The sequence below is a fragment of the Anomaloglossus baeobatrachus genome, chromosome 1, assembly GCF_048569485.1.
Source record: "Anomaloglossus baeobatrachus isolate aAnoBae1 chromosome 1, aAnoBae1.hap1, whole genome shotgun sequence".
Classification (NCBI taxonomy): domain Eukaryota; kingdom Metazoa; phylum Chordata; class Amphibia; order Anura; family Aromobatidae; genus Anomaloglossus; species Anomaloglossus baeobatrachus.
In genome coordinates, this window is record NC_134353.1 from 743,895,483 (window position 1) to 743,920,111 (window position 24,629).

General features: G+C 49.3%; 1 protein-coding gene across 2 annotated transcripts in view; it reads left to right on the forward strand.

The window, feature by feature from the left end:
- Nucleotides 1-24,629, forward strand: part of RSRC2 (arginine and serine rich coiled-coil 2) — a 79,632-nt gene that overhangs the window by 9,444 nt on the left and 45,559 nt on the right. The window contains exons 1-3 of one of the 2 annotated variants that reach the window (XM_075323116.1): nucleotides 8,224-8,264; nucleotides 8,879-8,956; nucleotides 24,119-24,325. In XM_075323116.1, coding sequence (XP_075179231.1) covers nucleotides 8,949-8,956; nucleotides 24,119-24,325 — 215 coding nt within the window. In that variant the 5' untranslated portion in view covers nucleotides 8,224-8,264; nucleotides 8,879-8,948. Of the gene's footprint in view, nucleotides 1-8,223; nucleotides 8,265-8,878; nucleotides 8,957-24,118; nucleotides 24,326-24,629 lie in introns of those variants that run through there. The other variant, XM_075323108.1, reaches the window with a different exon arrangement.

A 24,629-nucleotide genomic window follows, 5' to 3' on the forward strand; every position in this document is an offset into this window, starting at 1 on the left:
GGTTTCAGTTCTCCGAACATCCTTCGGATTGAATTTACCTTAGACCAATTTATAAGTTTCCTCCTTCCTGCTTTGGCACCAAAACTGATGAGCCCGTGATGCACGGGAGGGTGTATAGCAGAGGGGAGGGGTTACACTTTTTAAAGTGTAATACTTTGTGTGGCCTCCGGAGGCAGAAGCTATACACCCAATTGTCTGGGTCTCCCAATAGGAGCTAGAAGAAAAGGAATTTACGGTAAGTAAACAAAATTCCCTTCTTTCACATGATCTGTTGCCCTCTGGTTTTTAATTGTGTTTGTCTGATGTTTACATCACATACAGAAATATAATTGCAATCATATTATGAGTACCAAAAGGTTATATTGACAGTTAGAATGAGTTAATGCAGCAAGTCAATATTTGCAGTGTTGACCCTTCTTCAGGACCTCTGCAATTCTCCCTGGCATGCTCTGTCAACTTCTGGATCAAATCCTGACTGATAGCTGTCCATTCTTGCATAAGCAATGCTTGCATTTTGCCAGAATTGTTGGTTTTTGTTTGTCCACCCGTCTCTTGATTGCCCACAAGTTCTCAATGGGATTAAGATCTGGGGAGTTTCCAGGCCATGGACCCAAAATCTCTGTTTTGTTCCATGAGCCATTTAGTGATCACCTTTGCTTTATGGCAAGGTGCTCCATCATGCTGGAAAAGGCATTGTTGGGCGCCAAACTGCTCTTGGACAGTTGGGAGAAGTTGCTCTTGGAGGACATTCTGGTACCATTCTTTATTCATGGCTGTGTTTTTAGGCAAGACTGTGAGTGAGCCGATTCCCTTGGCTGAGAAGCAACCCCACACATGAATCGTTTCAGGATGCTTAACAGTTGGCATGAGACAAGACTGGTGGTAGCGCTCACCTCTTCTTCTCCTAATAAGCTGTTTTCCAGATGTCCCAAACAATCGAAAAGGGGACTCATCTGAGAAAATGACTTTACCCCAGTCCTCAGCAGTCCACTCCCTGTACCTTTTGCAGAATATCAGTCGGTCCCTGATGTTTTTTCTGGAGAGAAGTGGCTTCTTTGCTGCCCTCTTTGAAACCAGGCCTTGCTCAAGCAGTCTCCGCCTCACAGTGCGTGCAGAAGCACTCACACCAGCCTGCTGCCATTGCTGAGCTAGATCAGCACTGCTGGTAGTCCGATCCCGCAGCTGAAACAGTTTTAAGATACGGTCCTGGCGTTTGCTGGTCCTTCTTGGGCGCCCTGGAGCCTTTTCTTTGTCGCTCCATTGGGAGACCCAGACAATTGGGTGTATAGCTATTGCCTCTGGAGGCCACACAAAGTATTACACTTAAAAGTGTAAGGCCCCTCCCCTTCTGGCTATACACCCCCAGTGGGATCACTGGCTCACCAGTTTTGTGCTTTGTGCGAAGGAGGCAACACATCCACGCATAGCTCCACTTTTTAGTCAGCAGCAGCTGCTGACTATGTCGGATGGAAGAAAAGAGGGCCCATACTAAGGGCTCCCAGCATGCTCCCTTCTCACCCCACTGTATGTCGGAGGTGTTTGTAAGGTTGAGGTACCCATTGCGGGTACGGCGGCAGGAGCCCACATGCTGATTCCTTCCCCATCCCTTTTTACAGGGCTCTGGGTGAAGTGGGATTTACCGGTCTCCAGGCACTGAGACCGTGCTCCATCTACAGCCCCTGGAGAAGATGCTGGATGGAGCGGAGTACATCAGGGACATGGCCCTGCTTCCTCAAGGTACTCTGTGTCCCCGTGCATTTGGCGCTCACACCGCAGCATGCTGGGTGTTGTAGTGCGCCGGGGGACATCAGCGCTGCGGCGCCTGTGCCATGGCCTCATTCAGCTTTGCTGAAGCAGGCTCACTTATGGGAATGGGTCGCGCCGGCCGCTGGGACTGCGGCGCGGCTGGCACTTGTAGTGCGCCGGGGACTTCAGCGCGGCCTGCGCTTTTACGGCGGCCGCGCTGATAACTAGAGTCCCCGGCTTTTGCGGCCTGCTTCCGTTCGTTCCCGCCCCCAGACCTGCCAGTCAGGAGAGGGGCGGGACGCTGGCCACTTCCAGGAATCGGTCGCGCCGGCCGCTGGCAGCGGCGCGGCTGGCACTTGTGGTGCGCCGGGGACTTCAGCGCGGCCCGCGCTTTTACGGCGGCCGCGCTGATAACTAGAGTCCCCGGCTTTTGCGGCCTGCTTCCGTTCGTTCCCGCCCCCAGACCTGCCAGTCAGGAGAGGGGCGGGACGCTGGCCACTTCTATGAATCGGTTGCGCCGGCCGCTGGAACTGCGGCGCGGCTGGCACTTGTGGTGCGCCGGGGACTTCAGCGCGGCCCGCGCTTTTACGGCGGCCGCGCTGTTAACTCGAGTCCCCGGCTTCTGGGCCTAGTCTCCCTTCGTTACCGCCCACAGCCCTGACAGTCAGGGTAGGGGCGTGACGCTGCATAGAGCAGAGCTGAGAGCTGGAGTATGTTTTGCATACTCCACCCCTCTCACTGTGTGCACTGTGAATCCGGATTCCCGCACTTTCTCAGGCACGCCCACGGCTTCCTTCTCTACAAGGACACTGGCAGCCATTAGTGTCAGTTTCTGTACAATACAGAGACAAGTGTGGAAGACCCTGGCATTCTGATAGTCACACAATCGCTGTAACAGGCGTTAAGCAGCACCTGTGGTGCTAACCCCACTAGTGCAGAAGTGCACTTATAGATATGCTTGTACTATATACATTGCACTGTTTGGTCGCACGTTGTATATACCCTCCTGGATTATGCGGAGGAGTTATCAGCATATTCTCTGTGTAAAACAAAGGTGCAGAACCACATGTTTTTCTATACAGCTGGTACAGCATGTACGGCTATACGGCCGGCAGGTACATAGACTCCCATTCTATGCACTAATGGCCAGGGGATGAGGACGGTGTCTGCAGTATTTACTGACAGTTTTTCTGAGACTATGGCTATGATACTAGAAGCCTAGCAGTCCGGACATGTCTCTCACAATATGGGCACTGTTGAATCATTGATCCATGGCCCCCCTCAGTGTGAATAACTAACAGCTCCGGGAATGTCACACGCATCCCAGAGTCACGGCTCTGCACGGACGTCAGTCCCAGACAGCCTAAGTGGGCTCGCTATGAGCGGCCTCGGTTTCATCAGGGTCCTAACAGAAGGACTCGCTGTGTAATGAGGCGGAAGTAGCGGCTCAGGATTCTGATCCTGAGACCGCTCTCAATCTGGATACACCTGATTGTGACGCCATAGTAAATAATCTTATAGCGTCCATCTATAGAATGTGGGTTATTTCTCACAGCTCCTCCAGTGGAGGAGTCAGCTTCACGTATTTTTCTGGACCACTCTGCCTTCAGAGAGGCAGTCCAGGAACACCACGCTTATCCAGATATGCGCTTCTCCAAACGGCTTAGGATACACGTTATCCCGGTCCCCTGACTTGGTCAAGGACTGGACCCAATGTCCCGAGCGGCATCCTCCAATCTCCAGGCTTGTAGCTAGATCCATAGTTGCAGTGGGAGATGGAACTGCAAACTCAAAGATGCCACTGACAGACAGATGGATCTCTGGTCGAAAGCCATCTATGAGGCTGTCGGCGCACCGTTGGCTCCGGCATTCTCTCCCTTGGGGCACTCCAAGCTATTTCAGCTTGTCTTACACAGATTGACACGGTTACACGTACATCTGTGCCGCAGGTGGCATCCTTAACCTCTCAAATGTCTGCATTTGATTCTTACGCGATTCAGGTTGTCCTGGACTCTGCGAACCGTGCGGCGGTAGCCTCCGCTACTCCGTGTTTTTAAGCAGAGCCTGGTCTGCTCGTTAAGTGAATGGAAGGCAGATTCTGCTTCCAAAAAAGGTTGCCTAACCAGTTGCCTTTTTCTGCTGACCGACTGTTTGGTGAGCGTTGGATGTAACCATCAAACAGTCCAGGGGTAAGGATTCATCCTTTCCTCAGCCCGGACACAACAAACCCCAACAGAGCAAGAGGCAGTCGGGGTTTTCGGCCTTTTCGAGGCTCGGGCAGGTCCCATTTTTCCTCGTCCAATGTGGACTCAAAAGGATCAGAGGAGCTAAGATCTTAGCGGGCTCAGTCTCGCCCAAAAAAGCGACAGTCTGAAAACCCGCTTCCAAGGCGGCTTCCTCATGACTTGCAGCCTCGGTCGGTAGCAGGCTCTCCCGCCTTGGCGATATTTAGCTGCCATAGGTCAATGACCATTGAGTGTGAGACATTCTGTCTCACGGGTACAGGATAGAGCTCACTTCTCGTCCTCCAACTCGATTCTTCAGAATTTCTCCACCTCCCGGCCGGGCCGCTGCTCTTCTGCAAACAGGGTGCACTCTATAGGCAGAAAGAGTGATGACCCCCGTTCCTCTTCAGGAACAAGGTCACGGTTTTTACCCCAAATTCTTTGCGGTACCTATAACAACGGGCCGTTCCGTCCCGTTCTGGATCTAAAAATGCTCAGCAAGCTCGTGGACACCAGGCGGTTCCGGATGGAATCCCTCCGCCATGTCATCGCCTCAAGGTCCCAAGGATATTTCCTAGCATCATTAGGCATCAAGGATGCTTATCCACACGTGCCGATTGATCCAGAGCACTAGCGTTTCTACGCTTCGTTATAGGAGACGAACACCCTCTGTTCGTAGCTCTACCTTCCGGCTAGCGACAGTCCAACTGGTCTTCGCCAAGGTCAGGGCAGCAGTAGTCACAGTCCTGCACTCTCAGGGTCACTCTGTGGTCCCGTATTTAGACGATCTACTTGTCAAGGCACTCTCTTAGGAAACATGCCAACACTGCCCGAACGTTGCGCTGGAGACTCTCTAGAGTTTTGGGTGGATCATCAACTTTTTAAAGTCAGATCCGACCCCGACCCTATCGATAACATATCTAGGCATAGAGTTTCTTACTCTCTCAGCGATAGTGAAGCTGCCGCTAGACAAACAGCATTCACTACGGGCTGCAAGCTCTTCTTTAAGAACCAGTCGCACACATTGAGACGCCTCATGCACTTCCTACGTAAGATGGTAGCAATGGAGGCAGTTCCTTTCGCGCAGTTTTACTGCGTCCACTACAATGGGACATTCTCCGCCAATGGGACGAGGAGTCGACGTCCCTCAACAGAGTCGTCGTTCTTTCTCAGGCGGCCAAGGAATCTCTACGGTGGTGGCTTCTTCTCACCTCTTGGTCAAAAAGAAGGTCCAGACGCGAGTCTATCAGGGTGGGGAGCAGTTTTTCTCCACTACAGCGCTCAGGGTACGTGGACTCAGCAAGAGTCCACTCTTCAGATCAATGTTCTTGAACACAGAGCAGTGTATCTTGCCCTACAATCCTTCCAACAGCGGCTGGAAAGCAAGCATATCCGACTTCAGTCGGACAGCTCCACAGCGGTGGCATACATCAACCACCAAGGAAGAACGCGCAACCGGCAAGCCTTCCAGGAAGTCCGGCAGGTTCTGATGTGGGTGGAAGACACGGCATCCACCATATCCACAATTCACATCCCAAGTGTGGAAACTAGGAAGCTGACTTCCTAAGTCGCTGAGGTGTGGCCGAAAGAGTATGGTCTCCTCACCCGGACGGGTTTCAGGAGATCTGGCGCCGCTGACAGAGGCCGGACGTCGATCTAATGGCGTCACGGCACAACAACAATGTGCCAGCTTCATGGCACGGTTTCACAATCATCGAGCTCTGGCGGCAAACGCCTTAGTTCAGCATTGGTCGCAGTTCCAGCTACCTTAGGTGCCACCTCTGGCATTGTTGCCCAGAGTACTGCGCTAGATCAAGACCGACTGCGGCCGCGCCATCCTCGTCGCTACAAATTGGCCGAGGATGTTGTGGTACTCGGTTCTGTGGTGCCTCACGGTAGGCTAACCGGGGGCACTACCAGACCAATCAGACTGGCTGTCTCAAGGGCCATTCTTCCATTTGAATTCTACGGCCCTCAACCGGATGGTGTGGCATTGAGTCCTGGAACCTAGTGTCGTCAGGATTACCTCAGGACGTGGTTGCCACCATGAGATAGGCTAACATACCAACGTCCGCCAAGATTGACCACAGGACGTGGAAGATGTTCTTATCTCGGTGCTCGGCGCAGGGTGTTTCTCCCTGGCCGGTTGCATCGTCTATGTTTCCTTCCTTCCTGCAATCTAGGTAGGAAAATGGGTTGTCGCTCAGTTCCCTTTAGGGACAAGTCTCAGCGCTATCTGTATTTTTTCAGAAACGACGACTTCCTCAGGTACGCACGTTCCTACGGGGAGTTTGTCTTCTCAGCACTCCGTACAAGCGGCCGTTAGAGCCCTGAGATCTGAACAAGGTTCTAATTGCTCTCCAGATGCCGCCTTTCGAGCCTTTGAAGGATGTCTCCCTTCCCGTTTTTCACGGGAAGTGGCCTTCTAGTAACGGTCTCGTCTCTTAGGAGAGTTTCCGAGCTAGCAACGCTCTCATACAAACTCCCTTCCTGGTCCTTCACCAGGACAGGTAGTTCTGCGTCCGGTTCCGGAATTTCTCCCTAAGGTGGTATCCCATTTTCATATCAATCAGGATATCACCTCACCTTCTTTGTGTCCTCGTCCAGTCCATCAATTTCAGAAAGATTTGCATCTGTTGGTTCTGGTGAGAGCACTCAGGTTCTACTTCCCGCATGGCGCTCCTGCGCCACCCGGATGCACTCTTTGTCCTTGTCGCTGGTCGGCGTAAACAGTCGCAAGCTTCCAGATCCACCCTTGCTCGGGGGCTCGAGGAACCAATTCTTGAAACCTACAGTTCTACTGGGCTTCTGGTTCTCTCAAGGCCGAAGGCCCATTCTACCAGAGCCGTGGGTGCATCCTGGGCATTACGGCACCAGGCTACGGCTCAGCAGGTGTGTCAGGCACCCACCTGGTCGAGTCTACTTACTTTTACCAAGCATTATCAGATGCATACCTACGCTTCGGCAGACGCCAGCCTAGGTAGATAAGTCATTCAGGCGGCGGTTGGCCACCTGTAGGAGAGGGCCGTTTGACGGCCCTATCATGAGGTATTCTTTTACCCACCCAGGGATTGCTTTTGGACATCCCAATTGTCTGGGTCTCCCAATGGAGCGACAAAGAAGAAGGGAATTTTGTTTACTTACCGTAAATTCCTTTTCTTCTAGCTCCAATTGGGAGACCCAGCACCCGCCCTGTTTTCTCGGGGTTTTTCTGTTTTTTCGGGTACACATGTTGTTCATGTGGTATGGTTCAGTTCTCCGATGTTTCCTCGGATTGAATTGGTCTTTAAACCAGTTATTGGCTTTCCTCCTTCTTGCTTTGGCACTAAAACTGGTGAGCCAGTGATCCCACTGGGGGTGTATAGCCAGAAGGGGAGGGGCCTTACACTTTTAAGTGTAATACTTTGTGTGGCCTCCAGAGGCAATAGCTATACACCCAATTGTCTGGGTCTCCCAATTGGAGCTAGAAGAAAAGGAATTTACGGTAAGTAAACAAAATTCCCTTCTTTGGCAACAATGGAAGCTCTCTCCTTGAAGTTCTTGATGATGCGATAGATTGTTGACTGAGGTGCAATCTTTGTAGCTGCGATACTCTTCCCTGTTAGGCCATTTTTGTGCAGAGCAATGATGGTTGCACGTGTTTCTTTAGATATAACCATGGTTAACTGAAGAGAAACAATGATACCAAGCACCAGCCTCCTTTTAAAGTGTCCAGTGGTGTCATTCTTACTTAATCATGACTGATTTCCAGCCCTGTCCTCATCAACACCCACACCTGTGTTAATGGAACAATCACTAAAACCATGTTAGCTGCTCCTTTTAAGGCAGGAATGCAATGATGTTGAAATGTGTTTTGGGGGTTAAAGTTCATTTTCTTAGCCAATATTGACTTTGCAAGTAATTGCTGTTAAGCAGATCACTCTTTGACATTCTTTTTATATGCAAATTGCCACTAGAAAAACTTAAGCAGTAGACTTTGTAAAAATTAATATTTGTAGCATTCTCAAAACTTTTGGCCATGACTGTATATAGTGTGACTGGTGTTAGCGATGTGCGCCTCGGGCAGCGATTTGCCCGTGACACACAACAGACGGGGGCGGGTACACTCGCTAGCGATATCGCTGCATGTAAAGCCCACTATAGTCCTGGCCTGTAGTTACACATTGGCTCCTATCTTCTTGAATAGGTGTGCATTTCCTTTTAGAACATCTATTTTTAGTGGTTCTAAACATTAATTTTTCTGTTTTAACAGATGATGGAAAGAAACACAGGAGTAGGAGCAGAAGCAAAGAGGTAATTAACATTTTCTAGTGTAACATAACTGTTTTACTGTATGTTTATGTAGGAATTGTTTTACTGAATGGTAAGTACATGGGAAAGTTGGATGCAATTTATTGAACACGACATTACAGATAATTGCAACTGGCACTCATCTATTATTATTAAAAGCCAACATTGTATTTATTACAGCTTCAACAGTATCTATAAGAATCATACAATCAGCAGCAGGTGAATGGGCAATTTACTTTAACCGGATTGTTCATCTGTTTGCAAATTTGTGATTCTGGAGCCCTTATGTTACCACCTGATGGGTATTTTACACTTGTGACAGATTTGTTGTACAAGTTTTTGTGGCTGAAAATCTGTTCTGTACATATTAAGGTGTTGGATTTTTTTGCATGACTACATAATGTGACAGTCACAAATATTTTCGCATTAAATCTGCCAATTGTGAAGTCACCAGTTTGCTATATAACAAGTGCAGAACAGTGCTACAAGGTTGATACTGGAAGCTGGACTAATATTTTACAATATTTTTGGTGATCGCCATAATAGGAAGCATTTATATAAAGTTGATTATTGTGCTTCGACCACATGATAACATTTCTATAATAAATCATACTCAGCGTGCTAAAGCACGAAGAGACTGAACTGAAGACGCTCCAGACTCAGATAGCAAAATAATAAGCCTACTTCATGATAAGGTAACTATACGTTATTCAACCTCCTACTTGCCTAATGAAATACATTAAGTGAACTGTTTAATGGGAATTCCACCTTTAATCAGTAATCCACTGGACAAACTTATTTTCTTGTACTTGGTGTATGACGCTGATAAATGCAAAGACATCTGTTGTATCCAGGTACCTTCAAATCCCTCTTGTAAGTTTGTCTCAAGGTGGAATTCTCTCCCAGATGTATTTATAGCAAGTTATGTTGTGTATGTCTGTACTGTTTGCCTGAACTATATATAAATCACATTATGCTTAGAAAAATCGAATTCCCCCCTCCCCCACAGATGCTATGGAACCTGAGCTACAGCTGATTATGTTAGCTGTTATTCCAGAGATTTAGCTCTCAAGATTCATTTTGCCATTTCCATAACAAAGTATCCCCTCCTTTTTAGGGAGATTCTAATCTGTTTCTTTAAAAAAATTTTTTTTTTTTATTTATTGCCGTTCCCAATAATGGCATATTAGTCCATTTCCTCTAAATCTGTAGAATATTGCAATCATTGATTTTTATTTTATTTTTTGTACTTCATTTTTGTAGGTTGCAGGGGGGGGGCAAGGATCTAGCCATCTTTTTTTAATCTGCCGTTTTATTTTTACTCCTTTTTTATTAAATATTTTTTAGCAATGTGCAAAAAAACAATGAAATCACTGCTGCATGCATTTTGCTTTTAAACTGTATATATGAACAGGATCTGTTTACAAAAAAATCATATAGTCCACAGAATGATATATAATTTTCTAAAGGTATCTCAGTAGAATTTATGTAAGAAAAATTCTGAATAGGTCACACGCATTAGCCAGATGTCAAACATCCATGAAACATGGGCCGCGTCTATTGATGCAAAAACGGACTGTGATTCACAGATGTGTGAAACCTGCTTTATATAAATCATAAAACACACTACTTGCAGGATTTGGGTCCAAACTTACAGCCATGGTCCCCCCTCAGATCTATTGGTTTTTGGAATGAAATGGAAATTGTGATCATGTGCATTTTAAAAAAAAAAAAATCACATAAACCAATATTGGAATATATAAGTATAATTAAAATCGCCAAGCTTTGATATTCATTAATTTGGAGAAGATTTTCACCTGGTGACGGAAACATTAGCGCAACAAATAAATCTTAAACTATGTTCACACTTGGGTTTTGACATTTGTGTGTTTGGAAGAGACAAAATGATTTGAAGGGAGTCGGTCGTTAGGTTTTTGCTCCCCCCCCCCCCCCCCCCCATATCTCAGTACAGCATAATGTAGAGATGGAGACCCTGATTCCAGCGGTGTAAAATACTGAACTGTTTGCTGTCATTTTTTGATAAAATTGTTTACTCTCCTGCAGATCTAGTAGCTATACAGAGCTCATGAGTATGCTGGACTACCTGGCAGTGCTCAAAGTAGTCCAAATCATAATCTACTGCTGAATAACCTGTGATTTTATCAAAACTACACTAAGCAGCCCAGTAAGTGACGCACCACTTGAATCCGGATCTCTATCTCTACGTTATGCTGCTTTCAGGTTAGGTGGCAGAAACCTGGTGACAGTTTCCCTTAAGGCTATGTGCCCACGGGACAATGTACCCCCAGATTTTGCCGCGGAAACCTGCGTATTTATCTGGATCTGGATTTTCTACATAAATCCGCAGGTTTTAGCATGTACAGACACTCCCCATGTTATCCTATGGGACATGGGGAGTGCTGTGTCCATGCTGCGGTATGTGCAGCTGCGGAATATGCTGCGGATGGCCCGCAGCCGCACGTAACTGCATGTCAATTATTCCTGCGGAAATAACTGAGGAATTCCCGCCTCTCCACTATGGAGATAGAGGTCGGGACTTCGGCTGGTAAGTCGCACGAATGTCCGCAGGTTTTCCGCAGATATTTCGCTGGAATCTGGCAGCCATGGATGGCTGCGGATTCCGGGGAGCTGCTGCGGGAAAGCTGCGGATATATCCGTGGGTATATTGTCCCGTGGGCACATAGCCTTAATGTCCAAAATGGATCTGTTTCATAAATTATGAAAGCAGAAGCTGGGAGGCTTCATTGAATATTATGGGATTTGCCTGGTCTGTGTCCATTAGACCTCTTATTATTTTTCGGTTCTATTAACTGACACATGGCAGAACCCAAATAATAATCAATTGGGCCCTTTTGCTTCCTTTGTTCCTTTCCATCACTCATGCAATGCATTTGTTTTGGACATTAAATGGTTATTCCCATCTTCATAGGTGTTTATTGTCTGATAGTACGTGTAAAAACAAGCATTTTCTCTGACTCCTCATTGGGGGACACAGGACCATGGACCATCTGTGTTATGCTGCCTATCCATAGGAGGACACTAAGTAGATACAAAAGCATAGCTCCTCCTCTGCAGTATACACCCCCTGGCCGAGCCAGGCAACCTCAGTTTTAGCTTAGTGTCTGTAGGAGGCACTTCCTTTCAAGGTTTGTTATTTTCTTTGTCGCTCCTTATTGGGAGACCCAGACAATTGGGTGTATAGCTATGCCTCCGGAGGCCACACAAAGTATTACACTAAAAGTGTAAAGCCCCTCCCCTTCAGCCTATACACCCCCCGTGCTGCCACGGGCTCATCAGTTTTTATGCTTTGTGCGAAGGAGGTCAGACATGCACGCATAGCTCCACAGCTTAGTCAGCAGCAGCTGCTGACTATGTCGGATGGAAGAAAAGAGGGCCCATAACAGGGCCCCCAGCATGCTCCCTTCTCACCCCACTCTTGTCGGCGGTGTTGTTAAGGTTGAGGTATCCATTGCGGGTATGGAGGCTGGAGCCCACATGCTGCTTTCCTTCCCCATCCCTCAATTAGGGCTCTGGGTGAAGTGGGATCCTTTCGGTCTCCAGGCACAGGAGACCGTGCTCCATCCACAGCTCCTGAGGACCATGCTGGATAGGAGCCGAGTATCGTTCAGGGACATGGCCCTGCTACTTTGAGGTACTCTGTGTCCCCGTGGGGACCGCGCACAGCAACACTCCAGCATTGCTGGGTGTGCTAGTGCACCGGGGACAGCAGCGCTGACTGCGTTTGTGCCATTACACACTTCAGCGTCGCTGAGTGTGTTCGTGTAGGGGGACTGCCGCGCTGACCGCCGCTGCCATGGTTATCACTGCGGCGCGGCTGGGACTGTTAGTGCGCCGGGGACTTCCGCGCCGACCACGCTTATACGGCGGCCGCGCTTATAACTCAAGTCCCCGGCTTTTGCGGCCTAGTCTCGTTTTCTTCCCGCCCCCAGCCCTGCCAGTCAGGGGAAGGGCGGGACGCTGTACAGGACGGCAGCACTGAGGGCTGGAGCATGCTTTGCATACTCCACCCCCCTCACTCTGCACAGTGGGGCACCAGTTCCCGCACTTTTCTGGGTCACGCCCACGGCTCCTTCCTCTCCTCAGGACGCCGGCAGCCATTCCTCTCAGCTCTGCTAACGCTGGAGAGGAGAGACAAGCTCAGGGAGACCCAGGCAGGATTTCTGGTGCCCACACAACCGCTTTGCGCAGGCGGTAAGCAGCACCTGTGGTGCTGGCCCCACTAGTGCAGAAGTGTACTTATAGATTATATGATTATAGACTATACTTTACACTGTATGGTGCACTGTTGATTTTTGTCTATATACCCTCCTGTATTGCTCAGAGGAGACAACAGCATGTCGTCCACAAATAGCAAGGGTGCCAAAGCACAGACTTACTATGCTGCCTGTGCAGCATGTACGGTTATACTGCCGGCAGGTTCCACTGACCCTCATTGTGTGCAATGCTCGGCCCCTGTGGCACTTTCTCAGCCGGAGCCTCTGCTAAGGGTGGCCCAGGGAGAACCACCTGTTAACACTGTCCAGGTGACAGGGACGGAGTTTGCAGTTTTTACTGAAAGACTGTCTGAGACTATGGCTAAGATATTAGAAGCCTTGCAGTCCAGGCCGGCATCTCAAGCCAGGGACACTGTGGAATCATTGCCCCCTGGTCCCCCTCAGTTGAAACAGCAATGTCCTCCCGGGGTGTCTCATGGATCCCAGGGTGAGGTCTCTGACACGGACCGCAGCCCCAGACCGATTAAGCGAGCTCGCTATGATATCCCCTCGACATCATCACAATGTTCAGGGTCTCAGCGAGAGAACTCTCTGTATGATGAAGCGGAGGTAGCTGATCAGGATTCTGATCCTGAAGCCGCTCTCAACCTTGATACTCCTGATGGGGACGCCATAGTGAATGATCTTATTGCGTCCATCAATGAAATGTTGGATATTTCTCCCTCAGCTCCTCCAGTGGAGGAGTCGGCCTCTCAGCAGGAGAAATTCCGTTTCAGGTTTCCCAAGCGTACAAAGAGTATGTTTCTGGACCACTCTGACTTCAGAGAGGCAGTCCAGAAACACCGAGCTTGTCCAGATAAGCGTTTTTCCAAGCGCCTTAAGGATACACGTTACCCTTTCCCCCCTGACGTGGTCAAGGGCTGGACTCAGTGTCCCAAGGTGGATCCTCCAATCTCCAGACTTGCGGCTAGATCCATAGTTGCAGTGGAAGATGGAGCTTCACTCAAGGATGCCACTGACAGACAGATGGAGCTCTGGTTGAAATCCATCTATGAAGCTATCGGCGCGTCTTTTGCTCCAGCATTCGCAGCCGTATGGGCACTCCAAGCTATCTCAGCTGGTCAGGCGCAAATTGACGCACTCACACGTACGTCTGCGCCGCAGGTGGCGTCCATAACCTCTCAAACGTCGGCATTTGCGTCCTACGCTATTAATGCTGTCCTGGACTCTGCGAGCCGTACGGCGGTTGCAGCCGACAATTCGGTGGCAATACGCAGGGCCTTGTGGCTGCGGGAATGGAAGGCAGATTCGGCTTCCAAAAAGTGCTTAACTGGATTGCCATTTTCTGGCGACCGTTTGTTTGGTGAGAGATTGGATGAAATCATCAAACAATCCAAGGGAAAGGAAACATCCTTACCCCAGGCCAAACCAAAAACACCCCAACAGAGGAGGGGACAGTCGAGGTTTCGGTCCTTTCGGAGTGCGGGCAGGTCCCAATTCTCCTCGTCCAAAAGGCCGCAGAAGGATCAGAGGAACTCCGACGCATGGCGGTATAAATCACGCCCTAAAAAGACCGCCGGAGGTGCCGCTACTAAGGCGGCTTCCTCATGACTTACGGCCTCCTCACACCGCATCCTCGGTCGGTGGCAGGCTCTCCCGCTTTTGCGACACCTGGCTGCCACAAGTAAAAGACCGTTGGGTGAGAGACATTTTGTCTCACGGTTACAGGATAGAGTTCAGCTCTCGTCCTCCGACTCGATTCTTCAGAACATCTCCGCCTCCCGAGCGAGCCGAGGCTCTTCTGCAGGCGGTGGGCATTCTGAAGGCAGAAGGAGTGGTGGTCCCGGTTCCTCTTCAGCAACAGGGTCACGGTTTCTACTCCAACCTGTTTGTGGTTCCAAAGAAGGACGGGTCCTTCCGTCCAGTTTTGGACCTAAAACTGCTCAACAAACACGTAAGGACCAGGCGGTTCCGGATGGAATCCCTCCGCTCCGTCATCGCCTCAATGTCCCAAGGAGATTTCCTAGCATCGATCGATATCAAGGATGCTTATCTCCACGTACCAATTGCTCCAGAGCATCAGCGCTTCTTGCGCTTCGCCATAGGAGACGAACACCTTCAGTTCGCGGCACTGCCGTTCGGCCTGGCGACAGCCCCAAGGGTTTTCACCAAGGTCATGGCTACAGTAGTTGCGGTCCTCCACTCTCAGGGTCACTCAGTGATACCTTACTTAGACGATCTGCTGGTCAAGGCACCCTCTCAAGAGGCATGCCAACACAGCCTCAACGTTACTCTGGAGATTCTTCAGAGTTTCGGGTGGATCATCAATTTTCCAAAGTCAAATCTGACACCGGTCCAATCGCTGACATATCTTGGCATGGAGTTTCATACTCTTCCAGCGATAGTGAAGCTTCCGCTGGACAAACAGCGTTCACTACAGACAGGGGTGCAATCTCTCCTTCAAGGTCGGTCACACCCCTTGAGGCGCCTCATGCACTTCCTGGGGAAGATGGTGGCAGCAATGGAAGCAGTCCCTTTCGCGCAGTTTCACCTGCGTCCACTTCAATGGGACATTCTACGCAAGTGGGACAGGATGCCGACGTCCCTAGACAGGAACGTCTCCCTCTCTCAGGCAACCAAAGCTTCCCTTCGGTGGTGGCTTCTTCCCACCTCATTATCGAAGGGGAAATCCTTCCTACCCCCATCCTGGACGGTGGTCACGACGGACGCGAGCCTGTCAGGGTGGGGAGCAGTTTTTCTCCACCACAGGGCTCAGGGTACGTGGACTCAGCAAGAGTCCTCACTTCAGATCAATGTTCTGGAGATCAGGGCAGTGTATCTTGCCCTAAAAGCGTTCCAGCAGTGGCTGGAAGGCAAGCAGATCCGAATTCAGTCGGACAACTCCACAGCGGTGGCTTACATCAACCACCAAGGTGGGACACGCAGTCGGCAAGCCTTCCAGGAAGTCCGGCGGATTCTGCTGTGGGTGGAAGCCACAGCATCCACCATATCCGCAGTTCACATCCCGGGCGTAGAAAACTGGGAAGCAGACTTTCTCAGTCGCCAGGGCATGGACGCAGGGGAATGGTCCCTTCACCCGGACGTGTTTCAGGAGATCTGTTGCCGCTGGGGGATGCCGGACGTCGACCTAATGGCGTCACGGCACAACAACAAGGTCCCAACATTCATGGCTCGATCTCAAGATCACAGAGCTCTGGCGGCAGACGCCTTAGTTCAGGATTGGTCGCAGTTTCAGCTCCCTTATGTGTTTCCTCCTCTGGCACTGTTGCCCAGAGTGTTACGCAAGATCAGGGCCGACTGCCGCCGCGTCATCCTCGTCGCTCCAGACTGGCCGAGGAGGTCGTGGTACCCGGATCTGTGGCATCTCACGGTCGGCCAACCGTGGGCACTGCCAGACCGACCAGATTTGTTGTCTCAAGGGCCGTTTTTCCATCTGAATTCTGCGGCCCTCAACCTGACTGTGTGGCCATTGAGTCCTGGATCCTAGCGTCTTCAGGATTATCTCAAGAGGTCATTGCCACTATGAGTCAGGCTAGGAAACCAACGTCCGCCAAGATCTACCACAGGACGTGGAAAATATTCCTGTCGTGGTGCTCTGCTCAGGGGTTTTCTCCCTGGCCATTTGCCTTGCCCACTTTTCTGTCCTTTCTTCAATCCGGATTGGAAAAGCGTCCTGGGCCTTGCGACACCAGGCTACGGCTCAGCAGGTGTGTCAGGCAGCTACCTGGTCGAGCCTGCACACTTTCACGAAACACTATCAGGTGCATACCTATGCTTCGGCAGATGCCAGCCTAGGTAGGCGAGTCCTTCAGGCGGCAGTTGCCCACCTGTAGGACGGAGCCGTTACGGCTCTATTATGAGGTATTATTTACCCACCCAGGGACTGCTTTTGGACGTCCCAATTGTCTGGGTCTCCCAATAAGGAGCGACAAAGAAGGGAATTTTGTTTACTTACCGTAAATTCCTTTTCTTCTAGCTCCAATTGGGAGACCCAGCACCCGCCCCTGTTTTTGTATACACATGTTGTTCATGTTAAATGGTTTCAGTTCTCCGATATTCCTTCGGATTGAATTTACTTTAAACCAGTTTATAATTTTTTCCTCCTTCGGGCTTTTGCACCAAAACTGATGAGCCCGTGGCAGCACGGGGGGTGTATAGGCTGAAGGGGAGGGGCTTTACACTTTTAGTGTAATACTTTGTGTGGCCTCCGGAGGCATAGCTATACACCCAATTGTCTGGGTCTCCCAATTGGAGCTAGAAGAAAAGGAATTTACGGTAAGTAAACAAAATTCCCTTCTTTTGAGGGCGACTGTTTCCTTTTGGGACCGATCTCCCACTACCATCAACGGGCGGGAACGTGGAGTGTCGCCTCCACGTACCCCCTCCTGCGGCGCTGGATCCTGGGCTGGACGACGGGTTCCACAGACACCGATTTTCCAAAGCCCAGGGTAGAGGCTTGTGCCCCTATAGCCCAATTCCTCAGCCCCTATTTGCAGGCTCTGAGTTGAATATGGCACCGGTGTGACCGGACACAGTAAGCTGACTCTGCTATTTTCACTGCCTGGACGGAAGCAGTGTTTTAAGGGGAGATCCCCCCTGACTGGTTTCCCAGACAAAGGGAGAAAAGACGCTGCAGGGAAGGCTCCCAGAACATTTACAGTATTTATGAGAAAGTCCCTTGCTGAGTGCAAGGAGGAGAGCCCCAAGGATCCTGCACACACAGTGTTAACTTTTCTCTAGCTTGCTGGCTGGAGGAGGGGGGGAGGGGAAGTCACTCCTGTTTGCAGAAAGTCCTGCAGATAATTTCCCAGTGGCAAGGGGAGGGCTCAGGGACTCATGCTGTTTATTTGCTCTTTTTATTTGCTCTAGTAGAAAAGCCGGCTGATCACCACCAGTGACTGGAGGGAGAGGGAGGAAAACTATCAGAAGCTCCCTTCCCGCCATTTTTACTACCCACAGCAGGGGGGGGGCACACTGACTTCATCTTTGCGCTCTTTTAGCGATAAGCCCTCCCCCAGGAAAGCGTGCGAAGATCTCCATAGAGCTTAATCCTTCCTGAGGACAGGGCCATCGGCTGATTCTGGTGAGGTGCTTGCTTCACTTGTAGCTCTGCTGAGCATTGCTCCCCCTCCTGGCATACTCATATTAGGAACATGCAGAATTCTAAGGGCACTAAGAGTGCTAAGGCCCACATAGTCTATTATTCAGCCTGCACTGCCTGCCACGCTGAGCTACCACGTAAACACACCTCTTCTCTCTGTGAGTCCTGTGCCCCTATAGCCCCCCAAGACCCCCCTGCCACCACCGCCGCAACAGTCAGCCCAGAGCCTAGGGCTCCCAGCCCACCGGAATGGTCACAGTTTCTGTCCCAATCCATGGAAAAACTGTCACAGAACCTGGTGCTGGCTATGCAATGTCGTCCTCCACACCCTTCTGGGTCCCTGGACGAAACGCAGCCTGAGGATACCCCCCTATGGAGGATCCTTCTGAGGTAATCCAGGCACATGCTTCATCGGTTGCAGGGATCAGGAAAAGAGCACACGGCCGTGTGTCTCCAGCGGGCTGTCCCTCGGGAGCACACAGGGCAGGCTCTCCCACACGCTCCACGGCTTCTGAAGAGCTGGAAGAGGGAGAATGCTGTTTGTACCAGGAGGATTCCTTGGTTTCAGCCTCCCCAGATGATCAAACTGCAATAGACTCCCTTATAGCAGCAATCAACCAAACTCTGCATGTGGAGGATCCCCCATCCACTACAACTGACCATGCGGTCTCCTTTAAGAGGGCAAGGAAACCCCAAAAGGTTTTCGCTGATCACCGAGTTTCAGGATATCCTCACAAAGCAAAGGGAGGAGCCTGACAGGCGCTTCGGTAACCGTAAACTCATGGAGTCCCGGTACCCTTTTGCCTCACCTGCCCCTAAGGGCTGGGCCGATCCGCCCTCGGTCGACCACCCCAGTCTCCCGGCTTACCGCAAAGACGCTCCTGTCTTTACCCGATGGTTCCGCCATCAGACAGGTGGAACACCTCGTCCGCTCTGCTTTTGAGGCTGCGGGTTCCTCCCTCTCGCCCTCCTTTGCCTCTGTGTGGGTCGCAAAGGTGATCTCGGTCTGGGCAGAATCCCTTAACACTTCGCTTGAGGAATCCCAGTTCACTCATACCTTCACAGAGGTAACAGCTCAAATTGCCGCTGCGGCGGAGTACCTCATGCAGGCCTCCATGGACGCTGCTACCTGCGCAGCGTTTGCCGCCTCAAATACCATAGCCATCCGTAGAGCTCTCTTGTTCCGACAATGGCGAGCGGACTCTGCCTCCAAGAAGTCTCTCACGGGCCTTCCCTTTTTTCCAGACAGATTTGTTTGGCGAACGTCTGGACAAGCTCATTTCTGACGCCACGGGAGGAAAAAGTACCTCCCTTCCCCAGCTGAAGTCCAGGACGTCCTTCACCAGACGTCCACAGTCCTCGTTCCGCTCCTTTCGGAACTCATTGGTTGGTTGACATCCTGTGCTGTCCCCGCCACCAGCCGCGGACTACGCAGGGACCGACCTTCTCAGCTCTCCCCGAAACCCACTTCGTTATGGCAGCCTAGACCGAAACAGTCCAGGACTAGGGAGACTCGGCCACGACGTTTTCCTCCCTCATGACTCCTTCGGCGCCCCGGAAGACACACTCATTGTAGGAGGTCGACTGCGGTTCTTTCATCACATCTGGGCTGCCGCCTCAGACGACAAATGGGTACGAGACCTTGTGTCTTCCGGTTACCACATAGAATTTCGGACACGACCCCGAGTCGGTTCTTTCTCTCAAACCCCCCAAAGACTTGAAAACGATGTGAAGCTTTTTCTCAGCAATCCACTCGCTCCAAACAGCAGGAGTGATAATACCTGTCCCAGACGACGAGAAGTTTGAGGGTTTTTATTCCAACCTCTTTGTGGTCCCCAAAAAGGATGGGTCAGTTCGACCCATCCTGGACCTCAAACACCTAAACAAACGTGCACGTACGGAGATTTAGAATAGAGTCCCTAAGGTCCATTATTGCATCCATGGTCGAAGGGGAATTCTTCACCTTCCTGGGCATGTCCCTGGACACCCGTAGGGGCTTGATCCTTCCTTCACCCTCAGGACAAGGCGATCGCTCTTCAACGAGCGGTACGCTGCCTCCTACGTCTTGCTCCATTCGATTCAGCATGAAAGTGCTCGGCAGGATGGTGGCAGCTCACTGCAGCTAGCCCTTCTAGCGGCCTGGGACAAGAGCCCCTTCTCCCTGGACAAACATCTTCACCTGACGCCTTCAGTCAGGTACGCACTCCGCTGGTGGCTTCGGTCCTCATCCCTATCGAAGGGGAGATCTTTTGTCCCAGTGAACTGGCTGGTCCTGACCACGGACGCCAGCCTCCTAGGCTGGGGAGCAGTGTAGCGGCACCACACTGCTCAAGGACGTTGGACGCCCCAGGAGTCTTTCCTACCCATAAACATCCTGGAACTCCGCGATCTTCCTCGCGCTCAGAGCGTTCTGCCCTCTGCTAGCGGGTTGTCAGATTCGAGTCCAATTGGACAATGCGACAGCTGTAGCCTATATCAATCGGCAGGGGGGCACCCGCAGCAAAGCGGCTTATCTCGAGGCCCACAAGATCCTCAGCTGGGCTGAATCGTCGGTATCAGTGATATCAGCAGTACACATACCGGGGGTAGAGAACTGGGCAGCAGACTTTCTAAGTCGCCAAGGCCTGGCCGCCGGAGAATGGTATCTCCACCCAGATGTGTTTCTACACATCTGCACTCGCTGGGGCACACCAGACGTGGACCTAATGGCCTCAAGGTTGAATACAAAGGTACTCGCGTTCATAGCCAGGTCACGCGACCCCCAGTCCATCGGCGTGGATGCTCTAGTCTGCTCCTGGCACCACTTCCGCCTGCCTTACATATTTTCACCTCTACCCCTGCTTCCGCGGGTAATCGGGAAGATCAAGGCAGAGGGAGTCCCGGTGATACCGATAGCACCGGACTGGCCCAGGCTCTCCTGGTACGCCGAATTTGTACAAATGCTCGCAGACGTACCGTGGCACCTTCCAGACATCCCAGACTTGCTGACCCAAGGGCCAATTTCCCATCAGAACTCCAGAGCCCTGAAGCTGACGGCATGGCCATTGAGACCTTGGTATTAACAAGAGCGGGATTCTCCCCCGCGGTTATTTCCACCATGATCAGCGCCCGAAAGCCTGCTTCATCACGCATTTACCACGTGGAAAATCTTCCTTTCATAGTGCAGGGAAACTAACGTCCAGCCTATGCCTCTGGCCAGCCCCAGAATTCTCGACTTTCTACAGTCTGGCTTGCAAGCGGTGTTGGCTCTCAGTTCCCTTTTTAAAGGGCAGGTCTCAGCGCTCTCAATCTTCTACCAATGCCGCCTGGCTCAAAAACCGCAAGTCAAGACCTTCCTCCAGGGCATTTCCCATCTAGTTCCCCCGTACAAACGGCCACTGGAACCATGGGACCTCAACCTCGTTCTGGACGGTCTCCAGAGGTCTCCCTTTGAACCCCTCAAGGAATCCTCCCTTGCTCTTCTGTCCTGGAAGGTAACATTCCTGGTGGCAATTACGTCCATTAGACGGGTTTCGGAGCTAGCAGCACTCTCTTGCCGCGAGCCTTTTCTGATCTTTAACCAGGACAAGGTGGCTTTGTTCCCCCTTCCGGATTTCCTTCCGAAGGTTCTTACCCCGTTTCATTTGAACGAGGACATTGTTCTGCCTTCCTTTTGTCCACACCCATTTCATAGGGTGGAAAGGTCTCTGCATTCGTTAGACCTCGTCAGAGCTCTCAGATATTACATATCCAGGACAGCCCCCTTTAGGAAAACGGACTCTTTGTTCGTCATTCCTGAGAGGCCTAAGAAGGGATAGGCAGCTTCAAAGGCGACTCTGGCTCTCTGGATTCGCTCTGCGATCCAGGAAGTCTACCGCTTGCAACTCAAGCCCATTCCTAGTGGGCTGCGGGCTCATTCCACGCGAGCAGTTGGCGCTTCGTGGGCCATTCGGCATCAGGCTTCAGTGGAACAGGTGTGTAGGGCTGCGACCTGGTCTAGCCTACATACGTTTTCAAAGCATTACAGAGTCCATACCCAGGTTTCAACTGAGGCAAATGTGGGTAGGAAAATTCTGCAAACGGCAGTAGAGCACCTCTCTCTCAGTAGGAGCTCCAGGCTGTCAGGGACTGGTTCCTCGTCCTTGGGGTGTGTTGTCTTCTTTTGTTTACCACCCATGGACTGCTTTAGGACGTCCCATGGTCCTGTGTCCCCCAATGAGGCGTCAGAGAAAAACGGATTTTTGTGTACTCACCGTAAAATCGTTTTCTCTTAGCCATCATTGGGGGGGACAGCACCCACCCTGTTGGGCCTTGGTTCTCTCAGTACCTTATTTGAGTATGACTCTTCTTTTCCCATGTTCCTCCGTTGAGAAATTTTTACTGTGTTTTTTTTTTTTTTTTTTTTTTTTTTTTTTTTTTTTTTTTTTTTTTCCCCTCCTACTGCTTGTGTACTAAAACTGAGGCTGCCTGGCCAGGGGGTGTATACTGCAGAGGAGGAGCTATGCTTTTGCATCTTAGTGTCCTCCTATTGATAGGCAGCATAACACCCATGGTGCTGTGTCCCCCAATGATGGCTAAGAGAAAACGATTTTACGGTGAGTACACAAAAATCCTTTTTTTTTTATTTTGTGGTTTTTATAAAAAAAAATATTATGCAGCCTTTATTGAGATATTAACATTTCTTTTGTTTAAAGCTTGTTGCCTAGGAGAACAACCGCCCTGGAGCTGGATTTAGGGGATAAGTCTGCTTCAGCCATCCTGGCCAGTTTTAGAACAGAGCTTGCATGCTCAATAGAAAAGAGCTTATAAGCGAGTGTTTTGCTGGTTAACAGCTGTGGTCCATCTCCAAGGCAACGAGCTGTAAACAAGTGTTACACAGGTTGAAAAAAAAGACATAGGTACGACCATTTCTCCACCAGTTTAAATTTTTCAGCTGTTCTTGAAAAATTATCAGTACATTACAAAATTGTTTGTATTTACAAGAAATATCTAATAATATCCTGTCTTCAAGATGTCAATAACTTTCATTCCATTTTGTTCCTTAAAATAGAATAGACAAATGGCATGTCAAAATAAAATGGGTAGTTAAGATAATGTAATTTGTGGGTAGCATTAACACATCTGTTACTGTCCTTATAGCTCCATATAATTTAATTTTTCCATTACTACACGGATCACGTTTTTCTGTACATTAGGTAATGATGGGTACGAGGGTTATTTTTAGAATGGCAGATGTGTGCATGCCTATACATTTTGGTATGAGGAATGGTATTGGGTAAGTTGTATGTCATATATGATAAAAATTTAGAAGGTTGAAGCCAGTGATCTATCTCTAAACAGCTTTGCTAACAACCATTCCTCTAACCATCGTGTGTGTGTGTGTGTGTGTGTGTGTGTGTGTGTGTGTGTGTGTGTTTTGCCAAATGGCTTTTACAGAATCAGTTGTTAAATTGCACTTTTGTATCTCTAGTTATTGACATATAAACCTTATAACGTGTGTTTACCCAGCATGACCTGGTGTTTTCTCTTGTTACACAGATTGAGATGGAATACAATGTTAGAAGTGCAAGTTTACACAAAATGAACAACTATTTCATAGATATGGGGAACATGACAGTTTGGGAGTTGGTGATCTTGGATCACCACTGATTTCCAGAATTGAAGGGCTTGAAAGATCATATAGTGGATCTTTACATATATACTCAAGATCCTATCTATAGAGCAGCATGTTAAAAATGACAAGAAAACCTATAATTCCTTCCTAGCAGGTGCTAGAGCCAGCCTTCCCTCCATAAGAACAGCATTGCTAGTTTGAATTTGGGGATTACTTTATATAATAAATTTAGACTGCAAATGATTTAATATCTTACTGTTTGATTTAGTGGTAAAATATAGTTGTGTTGGCTCAAAAAAATGTGCACTGTTTTTATGAAAAACAAATTATGCATTTAACTTTTAAACATAACATTTTGATATTGATTTGTTTTTTTGTTTTTTTTTTTGGATGGTAGACCAGACTTGCACAGTAATAGATCAGTATATAGTTATCTTTTTTGAAGTTGATGGTGTCCACACTGGATTCCTTGAGATCAAGAATTCGAGCAGAACCCAAGGGGCACCATGCTTCATGTTTCACTCTTGAGAACCATCAAAGTGCCCTGTGTACGGCCTAAATGACTGTAGTTGAAAATCCAGGTCATTTAATTTTTTTTTTTTTCTTTAATGGATACAAGGGCAGTTGCGTTGCCTAAAAAATTTACTAAATTTTAAAATTAAAGACATTTGGAAAATACAGTTTTATCTGTATAAGTTCAGGTGCTGCTCAGAAATATTCTTGTTGGACCTTGAGATATATCTCGGTAGATACCAATTTTATCTTCCAGATTTGAAGCCTTAGTTAATATTTTTTTTTTTACTAAGGTTACAGAAGTTACATCACAGCATATGTCAATCATTTGACACTCATACTAACTCTTTTTGTTGCACTATTTTCCTGAAAGAACCAACTTCTTGTTAAAACAGGGAAGAAGATATGAATCCAAAGACAAATCCTCCAAGAAACACAGATCTGATGACTTTGATAAAGAGCATACAGACAAAGTGAGGGAGAGGCTTAGCTCATCAGAAAATGGAGAGGAAAGACATCGACGAAAAGAAAAGAAATCGTCTAGAGGTAGAAGTCATTCCAGGTCTCGATCACGTGACCGGTAAGCTTTGTTGAGCGTCTTAATATATCATTTGTAATTTTACTTAATTAAATACTTTTTCTTTGCCATTGTAAAACCTGAATACACACTACTCAATATAACCTGTAGAACTTCAACTTTGTAAAACAAGTTAAAGGAGTTGTCTTCTGAAATCAGGCCTCCAGTCACTGTGACTGCAAACTGCTGAGTTGTGATACTGCAGTGAGCACAGTCACTATTTCCCTGCATTTTTAGTGCACAGTCACTGTGCATCTGATTGGTATACTTGTGGTCACATGCCAGCTATACTCACCTGTCTTTTCAA